We start from the raw sequence: 21,587 nt of genomic DNA, 5'->3' as shown, positions 1-21,587 counted from the left end.
AAGGCACTTACCTGCATTCTAGCCATCCGGCAGTCAGATGACTCACAAAGTATGAGAGGATGCTTACCTGATAAATTTATTTCTCTTGTAGTGTAGTCAGTCCACGGGTCATCCATTATATCTCCTTCCCAACAGGAAGTTGCAAGAGGATCACCCAAGCAGAGCTGCTATATAGCCCCTCCCCTCACATGTCATATCCAGTCATTCGACCGAAACAAGACGAGAAAGGAGAAACCATAGGGTGCAGTGGTGACTGGAGTTTAATTAAAATTTAAACCTGCCTTAAAGACAGGGCGGGCCGTGGACTGACTACACTACAAGAGAAATAAATTTATCAGGTAAGCATAAATTATGTTTTCTCTTGTGAAGTGTAGTCAGTCCACGGGTCATCCATTACTTATGGGATACCAATACCAAAGCAAAAAGTACACGGATGATGGGAGGGACAAGGCAGGAACTTTAAACGGAAGGAACCACTGCCTGAAGAACCTTTCTCCCAAAAATAGCCTCCGAAGAAGCAAAAGTGTCAAATTTGTAAAATTTCGAAAAAGTGTGAAGTGAAGACCAAGTTGCAGCCTTGCAAATCTGTTCAACAGAGGCCTCATTCTTAAAGGCCCAGGTAGAAGCCACAGCTCTAGTGGAATGAGCTGTAATTATTTCAGGAGGCTGCTGTCCAGCAGTATCATAGGCTAAACGTATTATGCTACGAAGCCAAAAAGAGAGAGAGGTAGCCGAAGCCTTTTGACCTCTCCTCTGTCCAGAGTAAACGACAAACAGAGAAGAAGTTTGACGAAAATCCTTAGTTGCCTGCAAATAGAACTTCAGGGCACGGACTACGTCCAGATTATGCAAAAGTCGTTCCTTCTTTGAAGAAGGGTTAGGACACAAAGATGGAACAACAATCTCTTGATTGATATTCCTGTTAGAAACTACCTTAGGTAAGAACCCAGGTTTAGTACGCAGAACTACCTTGTCTGAATGAAAAATTAGATAAGGAGAATCACAATGTAAGGCAGATAACTCAGAGACTCTTCTAGCCGAGAAAATAGCCATCAAAAACAGAACTTTCCAAGATAACAGCTTGATATCAATGGAATGAAGGGGTTCAAATGGAACACCTTGCAAAACGTTAAGAACTAAGTTTAAGCTCCACGGCGGAGCAACAGTCTTAAACACAGGCTTAATCCTAGCCAAAGCCTGACAAAAAGCCTGAACATCTGGAACTTCTGCCAGACGTTTGTGTAGAAGAATAGACAGAGCCGAAATCTGTCCCTTTAACGAACTAGCAGATAAGCCCTTTTCTAAACCCTCTTGTAGAAAAGACAATATCCTAGGAATCCTAACCTTACTCCATGAGTAACTCTTGGATTCACACCAATATAAATATTTACGCCATATCTTATGGTAAATTTTTCTGGTAACAGGTTTCCGAGCCTGTATTAAAGTATCAATAACCGACTCCGAGAAGCCACGCTTTGATAGAATCAAGCGTTCAATCTTCATGCAGTCAGTCTCAGAGAAATTAGATTTGGATGGTTGAAAGGACCCTGAATTAGAAGGTCCTGCCTCAGAGGCAGAGACCATGGTGGACAGGACGACATGTCCACTAGGTCTGCATACCAGGTCCTGCGTGGCCACGCAGGCGCTACCAAAATCACTGATGCTCTCTCCTGCTTGATCTTGGCAATCAGTCGAGGCAGCATCGGGAATGGTGGAAACACATAAGCCATGTTGAAGACCCAAGGGGCTGTCAGAGCATCTATCAGCGCCGCTCCCGGGTCCCTGGATCTGGATCCGTAACAAGGAAGCTTGGCGTTCTGGCGAGACGCCATGAGATCCAGATCTGGTTTGCCCCAACGATGAATCAGTTGAGCGAAGACCTCCGGATGAAGTTCTGGCGACTTAGAAAATCCGCCTCCCAGTTCTCCACGTCTGGGATGTAGATCGCTGACAGGTGGCAAGAGTGAGACTCTGCCCAGCGAATTATCTTTGAGACTTCCAACATCGCTAGGGAACTCCTGGTTCCCCCTTGATGGTTGATGTAAGCCACAGTCGTGATGTTGTCCGACTGAAATCTGATGAACCTCAGAGTTGCTAACTGAGGCCAAGCTAGAAGAGCATTGAATATTGCTCTTAACTCCAGAATATTTATTGGGAGGAGTTTCTCCTCCTGAGTCCATGATCCCTGAGCCTTCAGGGAATTCCAGACTGCGCCCCTACCTAGAAGGCTGGCGTCTGTTGTTACAATCGTCCAATCTGGTCTGCGAAAGGTCATCCCCTTGGACAGATGGGGCCGAGAAAGCCACCATAGAAGAGAATCTCTGGTCTCTTGATCCAGATTTAGTAGAGGGGACAAATCTGAGTAATCCCCATTCCACTGACTGAGGATGCACAATTGCAGTGGTCTGAGATGCAGGCGCGCAAATGGTACTATGTCCATTGCCGCAACCATTAAGCCGATTACTTCCATGCACTGAGCTACTGACGGGTGTGGAATGGAATGAAGGGCACGGCAAGTATTTTGAAGCTATAATAGCCTGGACTCCGTCAGGTAAATTTTCATCTCTATAGAATCTATAAGAGTCCCTAGGAAGGGAACCCTTGTGAGTGGTAATAGAGAACTCTTTTCCACGATCACCTTCCACCCATGCGACCTCAGAAACGCCAGAACTATCTCTGTGTGAGACTTGGCAATTTGAAAACTTGACGCTTGTATCAGAATGTCGTCTAGGTACGGAGCCACCGCTATTCCTCGCGGTCTTAGTACCGCCAGAAGAGAGCCCAGAACCTTTGTAAAGATTCTCGGGGCCGTAGCTAACCCGAAGGGAAGAGCTACAAACTGGTAATGCCTGTCTAGAAAGGCAAATCTTAGGTACCGATAATGATCTTTGTGAATCGGTATGTGAAGGTAGGCATCCTTTAAGTCCACTGTGGTCATGTATTGACCCTCTTGGATCATGGGTAGGATGGTTCGAATAGTTTCCATTTTGAATGATGGAACTCTTAGGAATTTGTTTAAGATCTTTAGGTCCAAGATTGGTCTGAAGGTTCCCTCTTTCTTGGGGACCACAAACAGATTTGAGTAAAATCCTTGCCCTTGTTCCGTCCGCGGAACTGGGTGGATCACCCCCATTAATAAGAGGTCTTGTACACAGCGTAGAAACGCCTCTTTCTTTATTTGGTTTGCTGATAACCTTGAAAGATGAAATCTCCCTTGTGGAGGAGAAGCTTTGAAGTCCAGAAGGTATCCCTGAGATATGATCTCCAATGCCCAGGGATCCTGGACATCTCTTGCCCAAGCCTGGGCGAAGAGAGATAGTCTGCCCCCCACTAGATCCGTTTCCGGATAGGGGGCCCTCTCTTCATGCTGTCTTAGGGGCAGAAGCAGGTTTTCTGGCCTGCTTGCCCTTGTTCCAGGACTGGTTAGCTTTCCAGCCCTGTCTGTAACGAGCAACAGTTCCTTCCTGTTTTGGAGCGGAGGAAGTTGATGCTGCTCCTGCCTTGAAGTTACGAAAGGCATGAAAATTAGACTGTTTGGCCTTTAATTTGGCCTTGTCCTGAGGAAGAGTATGACCCTTACCCCCAGTAATGTCAGCAATAATTTCTTTCAAGCCGGGCCCGAACAAGGTCTGCCCTTTGAAAGGAATATTAAGCAATTTAGATTTAGAAGTCACGTCAGCTGACCATGATTTAAGCCATAGCGCTCTGCGCGCTTGGATGGCGAAACCAGAGTTCTTAGCCGTTAATTTGGTTAAATGTACAACATCATCAGAAACAAAAGCATTAGCTAGCTTAAGTGCTTTAAGCTTGTTCATAATCTCATCCAATGAAGCTGTGCGAATGGCCTCTTCCAGAGACTCAAACCAGAATGCCGCAGCAGCAGTGACAGGCGCAATGCATGCAAGGGGCTGTAAGATAAAACCTTGTTGAACAAAAATTTTCTTAAGGTAACCTTCTAATTTTTTATCCATTGGATCTGAAAAAGCACAACTATCCTCCACCGGGATAGTGGTACGCTTAGCCAAAGTAGAAACTGCTCCCTCCACCTTAGGGACCGTCTGCCATAAGTCCCGTGTGGTGGCGTCTATTGGAAACATTTTCCTAAATATAGGAGGGGGGGGGAAAGGGCACACCGGGCCTATCCCACTCCTTGCTAATAATCTCTGTAAGCCTCTTAGGTATAGGAAAAACGTCAGTACACACCGGTACCGCATAGTATCTATCCAGCCTACATAATTTCTCTGGAATTGCAACCGTGTTACAATCATTCAGAGCTGCTAATACCTCCCCTAGCAGTATGCGGAGGTTTTCAAGCTTAAATTTAAAATTAGAAATCTCTGAATCCAGTCTCCCTGGATCAGATCCGTCACCCACAGAATGAAGCTCTCCGTCCTCATGTTCTGCAAATTGTGACGCAGTATCAGACATGGCTCTCTCATCATCAGCGCGCTCTGTCCTTAACCCCGAGCAATCGCGCTTGACTCTTAATTCTGGCAATTTAGATAATATCTCGGTCATAACAGTAGCCATGTCTTGCAAAGTGATTTGTATGGGCCTCTCTGATGTACTTGGCGCCACAATATCACGCATCTCCTGAGCGGGAGGCGAAGGTACTGACACGTGAGGAGAGTTAGTCGGCATAACTTCCCCCTCGTTGTCTGGTGATAATTTCTTTACATGTAAAGATTGACTTTTATTTAAAGTGACATCAATGCATTTAGTACACAAATTTCTATGGGGCTCCACATTGGCCTTCAAACATAGTGAACAAGCAGATTCATCTGTGTCAGACATGTTTAAACAGACTAGCAATGAGACTAGCAAGCTTGGAAAATACTTTCAAATAAATTTACAAGCAATATAAAAAACGCTACTGCGCCTTTAAGAAGCACAAAAAGCTGTCACAGTTGAAATAACAATGAACCAAATCAGTTATAGCAACCAAAATTTCACAGTAAATGTATTAAATTAGCAAAGGATTGCACCCACCAGCAAATGGATGATTAACCCCTTAATACCCAAAAACGGATATCAATTTAACAAATAAAGTTTTTATCACAGTCAAACACACTGTCACAGGTCTGCTGTGACTGATTACCTCCCTCAAAATGAATTTTGAAGACCCCTGAGCTCTCTAGGGACGTCCTGGATCATGGAGGATGAAGTAGGAAGACTGTGACTGAATTTTTACTGCGCAAAAAAGCGCTAAAATAGGCCCCTCCCACTCATATTACAACAGTGGGAAATCTCAGTTAACTGTTTCTATGCAGAAATAAACGTTAGCCATGTGGAAAAATCATGCCCCAATAAGTTTTATCACCAAGTACCTCACAAAAAACGATTAACATGCCAGTAAACGTTTTGAACATTAAAAGATTATGAAGTGTTATTAATAAGCCTGCTACCAGTCGCTTTTACTGCAGTTAAGGCTCAAACATTACTTCAGCATTAACAGTATTTTCTTAGACAAATTCCATTCCCTAGAAAAATACTTCAGTGCACGTACACTCATCAGCCTAATACCAGTCGCTACCACTGCATTCATGGCTGTACTTACATTACATTGGTAACAGCAGTATTTTCTAGTCAATTCCATTCCTTAGAAAAATAATTTACTGCACATACCTCGTTTGCAGGGGGGCCCCGCATGCTATTCCCCTTTCTGAAGTTACCTCACTCCTCAGAATGTGCGAGAAACAGCCAGTGGATCTTAGTTACTTCTGCTAAGATCATAGAAAACGCAGGCAGATTCTTCTTCTAATACTGCCTGAGAACAAACAGCACACTCCGGTGCCATTTAAAATAACAAACTTTTGATTGAAGACATAAACTAAGTTTAAAAAACACCACAGACCTCTCACAACGACCTATCTATGTTGAGTTGCAAGAGAATGACTGGATATGACATGTGAGGGGAGGGGCTATATAGCAGCTCTGCTTGGGTGATCCTCTTGCAACTTCCTGTTGGGAAGGAGATATAATCCCATAAGTAATGGATGACCCGTGGACTGACTACACTTAACAAGAGAAAGAAAGACCATACCAGCAACATGTTAGGAAAACGCAGCAAAGCACACTTTACAAGTTCCTAACTGCTCTAAAGCTACCACAGCCCTGCTGAAGAGACTAACGTGGAGTACAGCTGTACCCAGATTGTGATGGAAGATCAGAGCAATGCTGCCCTGGCTTCAAAATAATAATAATAAAAAAATCTTGACTGAAGAATTTCATCAAGACACCTAATTACTTCACCTCCTCCTTGCACTAGAGGCAAAGAGAATGACTGTGGTTTGTGGGAAGGGAAGTTATACTTAACAGTTCTGCTGTGGTGCTCTTTGCCTCCTCCTGCTGGCCAGGAGTGATATTCCCAACAGTAATTGATGATGATCCGTGGACTCACTGTGTCATTAGAAAGAAAAAGGGATTATCTATCTTTTCAAACAACAAAAAATCTGGTGTTGACTGTCCCTTTAAGCTTTACACTTTTTCTTTTATATTTTAATATAGATTTAGATCAAGCAATGATTTTACAAATGATGTTTTGAAAGTTTCTGTGGTACTTTAACAAATTACGATCATACTTTGTATATTTCCGTGTACGTGTATCTTTTACATTGCACTTTGTTTTTCCTCCATTGTAAACTAAAAGTAACTGCTTCAGAAAGTGGGTGGGACAGGGGACTTCCTTTGGCAGAACAGGGGAGTTCCTAAGGGTATGTCTGAAGCTCTCTCACAATTTGTGTGAAATGCTGTATGCAGGTGAAGTTTGCTGAAAATTCACAATACACTTGTTTAACTGACAGAAAAGTAATATATACCAAACTATAGACAAAAGCAGGTTAAATTGTAGTGAAAACATTTCAGTTTAATTTGTAATTAATGCAAACTGAGCCTTTATATCAGCCCCAGAGGTTCTCCAGTTAACTACTCTCTCCACTGTGAAATTCTATATCCCAGAGAGCCTTATTACTTTATATGGAAGGCATCTCTCATCTCTCTACTAAATACAGCATACCATCTCTGGATGCTTTGGAGGAATCCTTGGGCAGTTCCGGTAACTGGAAGTAGGTGAGCTGATACACCTGATTTTTCCTTCTGACAAACTTTTAGCAATTATTTGCACCAAATGCTTCCAATTGGAACTGTGCCTTTTCTAATGGTGAATGGTGGATTTTATTTATATTAATGTTACCATTTTTATTCCCATTTGTAATTTACTAATTGGATTATATCTTATCAGTGTTATCAACAGTACCTACTATTTGTATTTGTTTGTATATCCAACACCCCTTATACACTGTTTCAACAGTTTTTGGTTTAGGTTTACAATAACTCAGCCCAGAAAGATGGGCTGAGTGAGTTTTTAAAGGAACTCTCACACCTGAGGTCTACAGGTGGGAGTTCTGGTAATTAGAACATGGCCCCTTTAGCATCAGCAGGAGCTTGGCCCTGGAGTTCCTCCGTGTGGGACGATGGGTCTGGGAAGGCCAACCCTGGAATCCCTCTTGAACCTGGAGTGATATTACAGTGCTGGAAGATTGTTTTATATCATCTCATCTGAGCAAAGAGGTTTATATTAATAGGCCCATTGAGAGAACAAAGGAAAATTTAACATTTTAGTACCTCTCTATCCAACCCCCATGGGAAGCATAGTTTCTTTTTAAACATTTCTTATCTATTAGCAAGTACTTAAAGTGATTGTAAAGTTTAATGAATTAAAGCCCGGTATCTAAAAATAATCTTAAAAACTATGGGCACTTTAATTCATTAAATTTAACAAATATGCTTCTTCTTCTTTTTTGTTAAATATTTACCATTTTGTTATGGTAAACATACCTCCGTTCCTCTGCCCATATTTCCTTCTATATTGAGAAGATCGATGACAAATCTGGCTTCCTCCAATCATTGCGTGCCATACAAGATGAACGCCAAAGGAGGCCCGCTACAATTGGAGGAAGTCGGATTCGTCATTGATCTGCTCAATACAGAAGGAGATGCGGGCGGAGGGTCGGTGGTATGTTTATCATAACTAAATGGTAAATATTTTTTTTTAAAAAGTGGCTTTGTAAATTTTAATGAATTAAAGTGCCCATGTTTTTAATATTATTTTTAGATACTGGGCTTTAATTAAAGGGACAGTCAAGTCCAAAAAAAACTTTCATGATTTAAATAGGGCATGCAATTTTAAACAACTTCCCAATTTACTTTTATCACCAATTTTGCTTTGTTCTCTTGGTATTCTTAGTTGAAAGCTAAAACTAGGAGGTTCATATGCTAATTTCGTAGACCTTGAAGACTGCCTCTAATCTGAATTCATTTTGACCACTAGAGGGCATTAGTTCACATGTTTCATATAGATAACATTGAGCTCATGCACGTAAAGTGACCTAGGACTGAGCACTGATTGGCTAAACTGCATGTCTGTCAAAAGAACTGAAATAAGGGAGCAGTCAGCAGAAGCTTAGATACATGATAATTACAGAGGTAAAAAGTATATTAATATAACTGTGTTGGTTGTGCAAAACTGGGGAACGGGTAATAAAGGGATTATCTTTCTTTTTAAACAACAAAAATTCTGGTGTTGACTGTCCCTTTAATTAAACTTTACAATTACTTTAAGCATTTAAATTCTAAGTATAGGTGGGGCTACAACAGGCAAAAGTGGCTATTTCAAATGAGAAAACCAAGGTAAAGGAGCTATCTGTAAACAATTTAAAGGGACAGTCTAGTCAAAATGAAAGTTTCACGATTTAGATAGGGCATGCAATTTTAAACAACTTTCCAATTTACTTTTATTATCAAATTTGCTTTGTTCTCTTGGCATTCTTTGTGGGAAGCTAAATCTAGGTAGGCTCATATGCTAATTGCTAAGCCCTTGAAGGCCGCCTCTTATGTCAGTGCATTTTGACAGTTTTTCACAGCTAGACAGAACTAGTTCATGTGTGTCATATAGATAACATTGTGCTCACTCCTGTGGAGTTATTTATGAGTCCGCAATGATTGGCTAAAATGCAAGTATGTCAAAAGAACTGAGATAAGGGGCAGCCTACAGAGGCTTAGATACAAGGTAATCACAGAGGTAAAAAGAATATTAATATAACTGTGTTGGTTATGCAATCATATGTAATCATACTGCTGCTTTTTAAAGGGTCATTAAAACCTACATTTTTTAATTCATGATTCAGATAGAACATTTTTAAACAACTTTCAAATTTAGATCTGTTTATCAAATGTTCTTCATTTTCTTGTTATCCTTTGTTAAAAATCAGGAAAGTAAATCCAGGAGTGTGCACATGTCTGCAGCGCTATATGGCAGCACTTTTGCAACAATGTTATACATTAGCATATTTGATAATAGGAGTAAATTGGAAACTTTTTCAAATTTGATTTTCTATCTGAATCACAAAAAAATTGGCTTTTATGTCTATTTAAGTCACAGAATTTGAAATTCCTCACAGGTTGGGTGTCTCATCAATACTTCCATTCAGCATTACAGCTTGCACCTCTAGGTCACTGGTACTTTCCTGATACTCAGATATCTCACCTTCTAATGTGCTGCTGAAGATCAAAGTTTTTTCCAAATGCCTTTCCACAGTAAGTGCACTTCAGTTTGGTAGACTTTAATTTTTCTTTAAAAACAAAAAAGAAGAAGCATTTGTGGACAGAATCCATATACAATTCAAAGCAAACAATCTAAGAATCTAAAAACAGTGTATTTTTTATAAAATAATGTGTACTTTTATAAAAACATAATTTATGCTTACCTGATAAATTTATTTCTCTTGTAGTGTAGTCAGTCCACGGGTCATCCATTACTTATGAAATATATCTCTTCCTAACAGGAAGCTGCAAGAGGATCACCCAAGCAGAGCTGCTATATAGCTCCTCCCCTCACATGTCATATTCAGTCATTCGACCAAAGCAGACGAGAAAGGAGAAACCATAGGGTGCAGTGGTGACTGGAGTTTAATTAAAAATTTAGATCTGCCTTAAAGACAGGGCGGGCCGTGGACTGACTACACTACAAGAGAAATAAATTTATCAGGTAAGCATAAATTATGTTTTCTCTTGTTAAGTGTAGTCAGTCCACGGGTCATCCATTACTTATGGGATACCAATACCAAAGCTAAAGTACACGGATGATGGGAGGGACAAGGCAGGAACATTAAACAGAAGGAACCACTGCCTGTAGAACCTTTCTCCCAAAAATAGCCTCCGAAGAAGCAAAAGTGTCAAATTTGTAAAATTTTGAAAAAGTGTGAAGTGAAGACCAAGTTGCAGCCTTGCAAATCTGTTCAACAGAGGCCTCATTTTTAAAGGCCCAGGTGGAAGCCACAGCTCTAGTAGAATGAGCTGTAATCCTTTCAGGAGGCTGCTGTCCAGCAGTCTCATAGGCTAAACGTATTATGCTACGAAGCCAAAAAGAGAGAGAGGTAGCCGAAGCCTTTTGACCTCTTCTCTGTCCAAAGTAAACGACAAACAGGGAAGAAGTTTGACGAAAATCTTTAGTTGCCTGCAAATAGAATTTCAGGGCACGGACTACGTCCAGATTATGCAAAAGTCGTTCCTTCTTTGAAGAAGGGTTAGGACACAGTGATGGAACAACAATCTCTTGATTGATATTCCTGTTAGTAACTACCTTAGGTAAGAACCCAGGTTTAGTACGCAGAACTACCTTGTCTGAATGAAAAATCAGAAAAGGAGAATCACAATGTAAAGCAGATAACTCAGAGACTCTTCGAGCCGAGGAAATAGCCATCAAAAACAGAACCTTCCAGGATAACAGCTTGATATCAATGGAATGAAGGGGTTCAAATGGAACGCCTTGAAGAACGTTAAGAACTAAGTTTAAGCTCCACGGCGGAGCAACAGTCTTAAACACAGGTTTAATCCTAGCTAAAGCCTGACAAAAAGCCTGAACGTCTGGAACTTCAGCCAGACGTTTGTGTAGAAGAATAGACAGAGCAGAAATCTGTCCCTTTAACGAACTAGCAGATAAGCCCTTTTCTAAACCCTCTTGTAGAAAGGACAATATCCTAGGAATCCTAACCTTACTCCATGAGTAACTCTTGGATTTGCACCAATATAAATATTTACGCCCTATCTTATGGTAAATTTTTCTGGTAACAGGCTTCCTAGCCTGTATTAAGGTATCAATAACCGACTCCGAGAAGCCACGCTTTGATAGAATCAAGCGTTCAATCTCCATGCAGTCAGCCTCAGAGAAATTAGATTTGGATGGTTGAAAGGACCCTGAATTAGAAGGTCCTGTCTCAGAGGCAGAGACCACGGTGGACAGGACGACATGTCAACTAGGTCTGCATACCAGGTCCTGCGTGGCCACGCAGGCGCTATCAGAATCACCGAAGCTCTCTCCTGTTTGATCTTGGCAATCAAACGAGGAAGCATCAGGAATGGTGGAAACACATAAGCCATGTTGAAGACCCAAGGGGCTGTCAGAGCATCTATCAGCACCACTCCCGGGTCCCCGGACCTGGATCCGTAACAAGGAAGCTTGGCGTTCTGGCGAGACGCCATGAGATCCAGATCTGGTTTGCCCCAACGATGAATCAGTTGAGCAAAGACCTCCGGATGAAGTTCCCACTCCCCCGGATGAAAAGTCTGGCGACTTAGAAAATCCGCCTCCCAGTTCTCCACGCCTGGGATGTAAATCGCTGACAGGTGGCAAGAGTGAGACTCTGCCCAGCGAATTATCTTTGACACTTCCAACATCGCTAGGGAACTCCTGGTTCCCCCTTGATGGTTGATGTAAGCCACAGTCGTGATGTTGTCCGACTGAAATCTGATGAACCTCAGAGTTGCTAACTGAGGCCAAGCTAGGAGAGCATTGAATATTGCTCTTAATTCCAGAATATTTATTGGGAGGAGTTTCTCCTCCTGAGTCCATAATCCCTGAGCCTTCAGGGAATTCCAGACTGCGCCCCTACCTAGAAGGCTGGCATCTGTTGTTACAATCGTCCAATCTGGCCTGCGAAAGGTCATCCCCTTGGACAGATGTGGCCGAGAAAGCCACCATAGAAGAGAATCTCTGGTCTCTTGATCCAGATTTAGTAGGGGGGACAAATCTGAGTAATCCCCATTCCACTGACTTAGCATGCACAATTGCAGCGGTCTGAGATGCAGGCGCGCAAATGGTACTATGTCCATTGCCGCTACCATTAAGCCGATTACTTCCATGCACTGAGCTACTGACGGGTGTGGAATGGAATCAAGGTAAATTTTCATCTCTACAGAATCTATAAGAGTCCCTAGAAAGGGAACCCTTGTAAGTGGTAATAGAGAACTCTTTTCCACGTTCACCTTCCACCCATGCGACCTTAGAAATGCCAGAACTATCTCTGTATGAGACTTGGCAGTTTGAAAACTTGACGCTTGTATCAGAATGTCGTCTAGGTACGGAGTCACCGCTATGCCTCGCGGTCTTAGTACCGCCAGAAGTGAGCCCAGAACTTTTGTAAAGATTCTTGGAGCCGTAGCTAATCCGAAGGGAAGAGCTACAAACTGGTAATGCCTGTCTAGGAAAGCAAATCATAGGTACCGATAATGATCCTTGTGAATCGGTATGTGAAGGTAGGCATCCTTTAAGTCCACTGTGGTCATGTACTGACCCTCTTGGATCATGGGAAGGATGGTTCGAATAGTTTCCATTTTGAATGATGGAACTCTTAGGAATTTGTTTAGGATTTTTAAGTCCAAGATTGGTCTGAAGGTTCCCTCTTTCTTGGGAACCACAAATAGATTTGAATAGAATCCTTGCCCGTGTTCCGTCCGCGGAACTGGGTGGATCACCCCCATCAGTAAGAGGTCTTGTACACAGCGTAGAAACGCCTCTTTCTTTATTTGGTTTGCTGATAACCTTGAAAGATGAAATCTCCCTCGTGGAGGAGAAGTTTTGAAGTCCAGGAGATATCCCTGAGATATGATCTCCAACGCCCAGGGATCCTGGACATCTCTTGCCCAAGCCTGGGCGAAGAGAGAAAGTCTGCCCCCCACTAGATCCGTTTCCGGATAGGGGGCCCTCTCTTCATGCTGTCTTAGGGGCAGCAGCAGGTTTCTTGGCCTGCTTGCCCTTGTTCCAGGACTAGTTAACCTTCCAGCCCTGCCTGTAACGAGCAACAGCTCCTTCCTGTTTTGGAGCGGAGGAAGTTGATGCTGCTCCTGCCTTGAAGTTACGAAAGGCACGAAAATTAGACTGTTTGGCCTTTGATTTGGCCCTGTCCTGAAGTAGAGCATGGCCCTTACCTCCCGTAATGTCAGCTATAATTTCTTTCAAGCCGGGCCCGAATAAGGTCTGCCCTTTGAAAGCAATATTAAGCAATTTAGATTTAGAAGTCACGTCAGCTGACCAGGATTTAAGCCATAGCGCTCTGCGCGCTTGGATGGCAAATCCGGAGTTCTTAGCCGTAAGTTTGGTTAAATGTACGACGGCATCAGAAACAAATGCGTTAGCTAGCTTAAGTGCTTTAAGCTTGTTCATAATTTCATCCAATGGAGCTGTGCGAATAGCCTCTTCCAGAGACTCAAACCAGAATGCCGCCGCAGCAGTGACAGGCGCAATGCATGCAAGGGGCTGTAAGATAAAACCTTGTTGAACAAACATTTTCTTAAGGTAACCCTCTAATTTCTTATCCATTGGACCTGAAAAGGCACAACTATCCTCCACCGGGATAGTGGTACGCTTAGCTAAAGTAGAAACTGCTCCCTCCACCTTAGGGACCGTCTGCCATAAGTCTTGTGTGGTGGCGTCTATAGGAAACATTTTCCTAAATATGGGAGGAGGGGAAAAAGGCACACCAGGTCTATCCCACTCCTTGCTAATAATCTCTGTAAGCCTTTTAGGTATAGGAAACACGTCAGTACACACCGGTACCGCATAGTATCTATCCAACCTACATAATTTTTCTGGAATTGCAACCGTGTTACAATCATTCAGAGCCGCTAATACCTCCCCTAGCAATATGCGGAGGTTCTCAAGCTTAAATTTAAAATTAGAAATCTCTGAATCCAGTCTCCCTGGATCAGATCCGTCACCCACAGAATGAAGCTCTCCGTCCTCATGTTCTGCAAACTGTGACGCAGTATCTCACCTCATCCGCGCGCTCTGTCCTTAACCCAGAGCTATCGCGCTTGCCTCTTAATTCTGGCAATTTAGATAATACTTCTGTCATAACAGTAGCCATGTCTTGCAAAGTGATTTGTAAGGGCCTCCCTGATGTACTTGGCGCCACAAAATCACGCACCTCCTGAACGGGAGGCGAAGGTACTGACACGTGAGGAGAGTTAGTCGGCATAACTTCCCCCTCGTTGTCTGGTGATAATTTCTTTACATGTAAAGATTGACTTTTATTTAAAGTAACATCAATGCAATTAGTACACAAATTTCTATTGGGCTCCACATTGGCCTTTAAACATAGTGAACAAAGAGATTCATCTGTGTCAGACATGTTTAAACAGACTAGCAATGAGACTAGCAAGCTTGGAAATACTTTGCTAAATAAATTTACAAGCAATATAAAAAACGCTACTGTGCCTTTAAGAAGCACAAAAAGCTGTCACAGTTGAAATAACAATGAACCAAAATAGTTATAGCAACCAATTTTTCACAGTAAATGTATTAAGTTAGCAAAGGATTGCACCCACCAGCAAATGGATGATTAACCCCTTAATACCCAAAAACGGATAACAATTTAATAATTAACGTTTTTATCACAGTCAAAACACACTGTCACAGGTCTGCTGTGACTGATTACCTCCCTCAAAATGAATTTTGAAGACCCCTGAGCTCTCTAGAGACGATCTGGATCATGGAGGATGAAGTAGACAGATTGTGACTGAATTTTTACTGCGCAAAAAAGCGCTAAAATAGGCCCCTCCCACTCATATTACAACAGTGGGGAAGCTCAGATAACAAGATGGCCATGTGGTAAAAATCATGCCCCAATAAGTTTTATCACCAAGTACCTCACAAAAAACGATTAACATGCCAGTAAACGTTTTAAACATACATTTGAAAAGTTATGAATTGTTATTAATAAGCCTGCTACCAGTCGCTTTTACTGCAGTTAAAGGGCCATAATACCCAAATGTTTAAACACTTGAAAGTGATGCAGCATAGCTGTAAAAAGCTGATTAGAAAATATCACCTGAACATATCTATGTAAAAAAGAAAGATATTTTACCTCAAAAGTTCCTCAGTAGCCACCTCCCATTGTAAAGGATTTCTAAGCAGCATTTTAGTGTGTTTGTCCTGGGACATCTGAAGGGACTAGCATCGTGCACTCTCATATTATTTCACCAATCAGGTAAAGGAAGCTTACTATGAAATCTCATGAGAGTTAAGTGAAATCTCATGAGATCACAGTAAGAGTTCATGACCTCAGCACTGCTGATGCTGATTGGCTGCTGTTCATTTCTTCATTTTTTTTTTATTTTTTTACCTGCAGCTGGGAGCAGCTGAGTATAACTTTTTACACAGAACTTACTCTGCTGAGCTGAGGAAATTGTGAGGTAAAATATCTTCCTTTTTTACATAGAGATGCTCAGGTGATATTTTCCTGTCAGCTTTTTACAGTTATACTGCATCAGTTTCAAGTGATTTAGCATATGAGTATTATGTCCCTTTAAGGCTCATACATTATTTCAGTATTAACAGTATTTTCAGAGTCAATTCCATTCCTTAGAAAAATGCATTCAGTGTACACACACTCATCAGCCTAATACCAGTCGCTATCACTGCATTTAAGGCTCAACTTACGTTACATTGGTATCAGCAGTATTTTCTCAGTCAATTCCATTCCTCAGAAAAATAATTTACTGCACATAACTCATTTGCAGGGGGGCCCTGCATGCTATTCCCCTTTTCTGAAGTTACCTCACTCCTCAGATGAGAACAGCCAGTGGATCTTAGTTACGTCTGCTAAGATCATAGAAAACGCAGGCAGATTCTTCTTCTAATACTGCCTGAGAACAAACAGCACACTCCGGTGCCATTTAAAATAACAAACTTTTGATTGTAGAAATAAACTAAGTTAAAAAACACCACAGACCTCTCACAGCGACCTATCTTTAGTTAGGCTGCAAGAGAATGACTGAATATGACATGTGAGGGGAGGAGCTATATAGCAGCTCTGCTTGGGTGATCCTCTTGCAGCTTCCTGTTAGGAAGAGATATATTTCATAAGTAATGGATGACCCGTGGACTGACTACACTTAACAAGAGAAACAGTGTACTTTTATAAAATACACAGTGACCCAAAAGTCTCAGCATGGCTCAAAATGGATGGGATTAACATGCATGTGAGATTTATTGTATCTGAAGAATATATAAGACGGCCAATAATTATAAAAACAAATATTCCGGCAATGATTTTTTAATTGATTAGTTTTGATTAATTTAAAATCTATTGCAGCAATAACATATGTGCAAAATATAGACATTGATTGTTTGTGCAATAAAGATTTATAAAGTATATAGTATAAGAGATTTTATGTTAAAGGGACCATAAAGTCAAAATGAAACTTTAATAATTCAGATAAAGCATGTGATTTTAAACAAATTTCCAATTTACTTTTGTTATTAAATTTACTTTGTTCCCTAGGAATCCATTGTTGAAGAGTAAAGCTAGGTAGGCTTATATGAGTTTGGGAGTGTCCATGTGCCTTTAGCAACCTATCGCAGCAGTGTTTGCAATTATTTATAACAATGCTATAAACATTGTTTTAAACACTACTGCCAGATGGCTAAAGACATGTCACCTAGGATCAGCAAATAACTCCAAATAGTGCATTGCTGCTGCTGAGCCTACCTAGGTATGCTTTTCAACAAAGGGATCCAAACGAACAAAGCAAATTAGTTAATAGAAGTAAATTGGAAAGTTGTTTAAAATAGCATGCTCTAGCTGAATCATGAAAGGTTTGAAATGACTGTATCTTTAAGGGTAAGTTAATACTTTGACTGGCTAGAGCTAAGTTAGAGAGGTATATTCATTGTTTAAAGGACCACTAAATACAGTAGACTTGCATACTTACCAAATACGTAATAAAAGGACAATGCAAATTCAAATAAGCAAATGATTTTTTTCCTGGCAAATTAATTTTTTTCTCCCATGTGACAGACATTAACCAATCACAGACTAGTATATGTATACCCTGTGAGTTGGTGCCTCAGAAAGTATTTATATAAAAAGACTGTGCAGGGGCGTGTCTCTGGGCAGCACCTTCAATGGTCGCAATATTGGTGGCTCTGAGTAAATCACAGATAATCTGCCGATTATCAGTGACATAGTTGCTCATCTAATACTCTCCTGTAGATATTCTGAGTTAGTACTTTAAGCTGATTCTTTTGATATGCTACACTAAGGAATTTTACCTTTGTCCACCGATCCAGAGCGTTGGGGCCTAAGGCAGACTCATCACTGAGAGGCACTCAACTCCCCCCCGGTATCTTGATGCCGGGTATACAGTGCTTTGACACTGCTAACCACTAATTACTAGACACAGCAAACATGGATGTGCAGATCCTTTGAGAGCTGGAGAATCTATTGCTATACCATCTTACCCAAGTTGAAGAGAACGGTCACCCACGAAACCTCACGCGCCAGATTTGTTCCAGAGACGCAAGCAAATGCTACCGAGGTGAAAACAGCTAGCTTACCTCCAAACCGCCTACTGCAGAGGTCTCCATCGAAAGCGGACTATCCAGCCCCAGACCCGACTAGTATAAGTGTTGCGGAGGCAATCCTCTACCATGCTGCACGAAATACTGAAAGTGCGACAGAGGCGATCCCTAACCAAGCTGCACTCACTACCAAAGCAACCATAGAAGGCTGTATCAGCATAGGTCTACCCACTGGCATATCAGCAACCAAAGGGGAACTAATCATAGGCACTTACACCCCGCAGGACTCCATGTACCTCCCAGCTGTAGAAAAGATCTGGATTCCGGTAAGACCCTGGAGGAAATATACAAGTTCTCAACCAGTGCCGACGAGTTTCACTAACCCTGCTGATCCTTACCCTCAAAGTAAGGAGAGAGGCGCCAGTCACAACATCACTGACTATATGAGGGCAATAACCGGCTTCATGATGGGCTCTGCTACCGGACTTGTGCTTCCAGAAATCCCTAGAGATTGCGGCCCCACTTCTCAGCCCTGACTATGCAGCAAAGTCGACTCCTGGAGACATGCCACGAACGGCTCCCAGGCATACAGAAAAGAAGTTGGCTTAATTACATGCTACCTATTACTGGAAATTGCATGAGTCTCTAAGAACTACACAGATCATTTTGTTGGTATTGTATTTGCTATGCACAGACAAGATGTTTGGTTAAAATGCTCTCAATACCAAGTTACATTTGAGTGTCTTTTATCTTGTGTGGTTATCATTGGGGACCAGCTCCAATTCCTTTTATGAGCTGAGAGGTTGTTGGTGCTACTCTGAACAGGAGTAGAATAGTAGGTTTATTTATACCATTATACTGCCGATATAGCACCTTATGCCAGTTGAGACATTAAGCCTAACTTTAATCCGCCCTATGTCTTAGTCTGGCTTGTGGTCCCTCACGCTGCAATATACTTTTACTTTCTATACTCAGTTGTATGCACAGTGTTCATCATCCCAGGAGAGTGCTGTCCTAGAGGCTAAACTACATCACTACCTTTTCTTAGGTCGCCTTGCTTGCACATCCATTTAGCCCAGCAGCCACAGCTATCATATCCCCTTATAAAAGTATTATGCACTTCCCTAGGGGTCATCGCCCAGGCACCTCCATATAGGGTATTAGCCCCGTCTGCGGCCGCTTCTTATCAAGTAGTAAGGTGCAGACATATATAATTTTTCCCTTTTTAGTTTCCGTTGCACAACCTCAGTTCTGTGAAAATGTATTAGTACCCTGTTGTTCCGGTCTGTATATTAATTTTCAATTCCTTACATATATTTTTAGCAAGTATCACAACTCATAAACTTAGCTAGCTGGAGTTCATCACTTCTCAAGAGGATTAATAATAAACCAGAACTTTGTCAAAATGTCATTGTTGTTGCAGGTTGCATGCTGTGTTGTTGATATATTCCTATTAACCCAGCAATATACTGTGTTTTTGATGTTACAGCTGTTATCTACTATATATATATATATATATGTATATGCATAGACATAGTGTTTATTGCCCTACCAAGCCCAAGAGTGGCAATAGGTTTAACTAACTAACCTCCATTGATCATTGTTGTTTTACAAGGGCCCAAGAGTGACCTATTGGTACCTGAGGAGGTTTCTATATTCATACAAAAAAAAAAGAGTTTTCAGTTATAGTTGTTTGTTTAATTTTGAATCTGTATGTATTTGAGAATGCAGGCCATTTTACTAATGTACAGTTTGTTACAACATCTGTATTTCCTATGACAAGGTCATTTTACTTGTTTTTGTAAATGCTTCCAAAAACCTCAATAAAAATATTAAATCTAAAAAAAAAAAAAAAAAGACTGTGCAATATTTGATAATAGAAGTAAATTAGAAAGTGCCTTAAAACTGCATTCTCTTTCTGAATCATAAAAGTTTATTTTTACTTTAGTGTCCCTTTAAATGAGTTTGCAGCAGTGATGGGTGATCAGTATTACTCAAAAGGCCATGTATGCAGTACCTTATTCTATGCATATTCTTATGCTGACAGCAAACGGGTCATCTACTCCAAAGTACAGGAGGGGCCACAGGAAACTTCTCAGAGGTTCAATTGATGTACAATAATTTATATAGTCTAGCTCAGCATCTTTCACCCTTTTCACCTTGCTATAGTTTGAAATACAGATGACTCCACTCCAATTATTTTTCTATATCACAGCAAGGATGACATTAATGTAAAACGGTGATATAAAAATGACTACAGTGGGAACAATTACGTTTTAAGTACATGCCGGCAATAATATACAAGGTGTGTGACTATAAATATTTTCAAAGTTAACAAAGTTTATAGTAAAATAAAAAATATGTTCACTGCCCTAATTCTACTTGGTATCCTAAGCTGTAGGCAATGACTACCCTGGATGTCTTTTTACCTTGGTTAAAAGTGAGTGATCATGTAAGAGTGGACAGTTAATTGTGCTTTTTGAACAGATGGTTATTACATGATGTATAGTTCAATGATGCATCTCTGTTTTTATGTAATGTATGACTTTAACAAAAATATATAATAACTTTTGTGTGCAATATTTTTTGTAATAATTTTTATTAGATTGTAACTGTAATGTATTTTTGTGCAACAGTTAACAAGAGCTCTGAGGATGCAACAGTCATTCTAGCATAAATCCCGATTGCGCTCAAGTGATCCCATTTACTTTCAACTTGTAATACAAGTGGTAAACCCGACGATAAACCCCGTCGCTCACACATATCTTTTTTAGCGCTCCACTCGTAATCTGGCCCATAGTGTTTTAATCCTACAAAACTGACGTTTCTGTCTGCATGTTCATTTACATATTAGGCATTTTTCCTGCCCTGCAATTAAAGATACAAAATATCATGCATTGATATTAAAACTAATGATGAGATGGATTTTAAAGGCAGCTATACATTTTACATGTAATAAATAATGTACTTTCTGAGACTTAGAGCAAGATTACAAGTAGAGCTTTATGAGTTTTTCGCACTGAATGTGGTCTTTTCAAAATCAATTTCCATTGCGCAGGTATTATAAGTCTTGAAAAATTGCGATTGCGTGCGCGCATTCGCCTTTTACGCAACAATCCTTTCCGCACTGGAAGAGCTGAAGCTAAGCCGACGCAGGGATTTTACATTGACATACATACACATACATAGAGAAACATGGATTTATATGTATAGACATATGTTTAACAATGGAGATAATGAAAATATTTTACATTACAATCTTATGCACATTAAACAATATCTCAGAGGGATTTTCAAAGCGACACTCGCATATAGATCTCAAGATATTTAGACATATACATATTCATATACATATCTCGCTATAAATAGACATATCAGTCCAAAAATCATCACATATATATAGAAATAAATAGAAAACATTTTCGCAATATGAAATATTCGCATTTTTAATTTACACTTTTCAAGGAGAATACGTCATGGGCTTTGCGCAACATATTAGGGTTTTTGTGTGAGTTTTTTTTTCTATTTGTCTTCTCTATTGACTTCTATGGGGAATACGCGAATACGCACGCGATTTGGCATTTTGCATTACGCGGCTTAACGCGTGTGCCAAATAAGTTATTTTTCAACTTGTAATAGCTGCGCAACCCCAAATGCGAAAAAGCCATAATGCGTGTGGGGTTTTCGCAACTGATTTACCGCACAACTTTTAATCTTGCCCATAGTGTTGCACTTCCTGTTCCTCCAGTCTTAGCTAACACCAGGTGTCCGATTCCTGTTCTAGCTGCATTGGCTACATGTAGACATTTCACCTAACAAACGTTACAAACCAGAGTGGGGACCTGTACTACATACCGTTCTGAACACTGCTGTCAGATTTCGACCGACGGGCCTTGTTGGATACCGAGGTTTCCTCACTTCCTGTGCCACTCTCGTTTAGATCAGCGCA

General features: G+C 40.9%; 1 protein-coding gene across 1 annotated transcript in view; it reads right to left on the bottom strand.

Annotated features, from left to right (window-relative positions):
* Positions 1-21,587, bottom strand: part of ZNF341 (zinc finger protein 341) — a 186,818-nt gene that overhangs the window by 112,696 nt on the left and 52,535 nt on the right. Inside the window, exons 6-7 of the mRNA XM_053716200.1 lie at positions 21,494-21,584; positions 9,545-9,629 (exon numbers count right to left, since the gene is read on the bottom strand). Coding sequence (XP_053572175.1) covers positions 9,545-9,629; positions 21,494-21,584 — 176 coding nt within the window. The remainder of the gene's footprint in view (positions 1-9,544; positions 9,630-21,493; positions 21,585-21,587) is intronic.

The sequence above is a fragment of the Bombina bombina genome, chromosome 1, assembly GCF_027579735.1.
Source record: "Bombina bombina isolate aBomBom1 chromosome 1, aBomBom1.pri, whole genome shotgun sequence".
In the NCBI taxonomy this organism is placed as follows: Eukaryota; Metazoa; Chordata; class Amphibia; order Anura; family Bombinatoridae; genus Bombina; species Bombina bombina.
The sequence above is the reverse complement of the archived record's forward strand: the minus strand, read 5'-3'. Positions and strand labels throughout refer to the sequence as shown.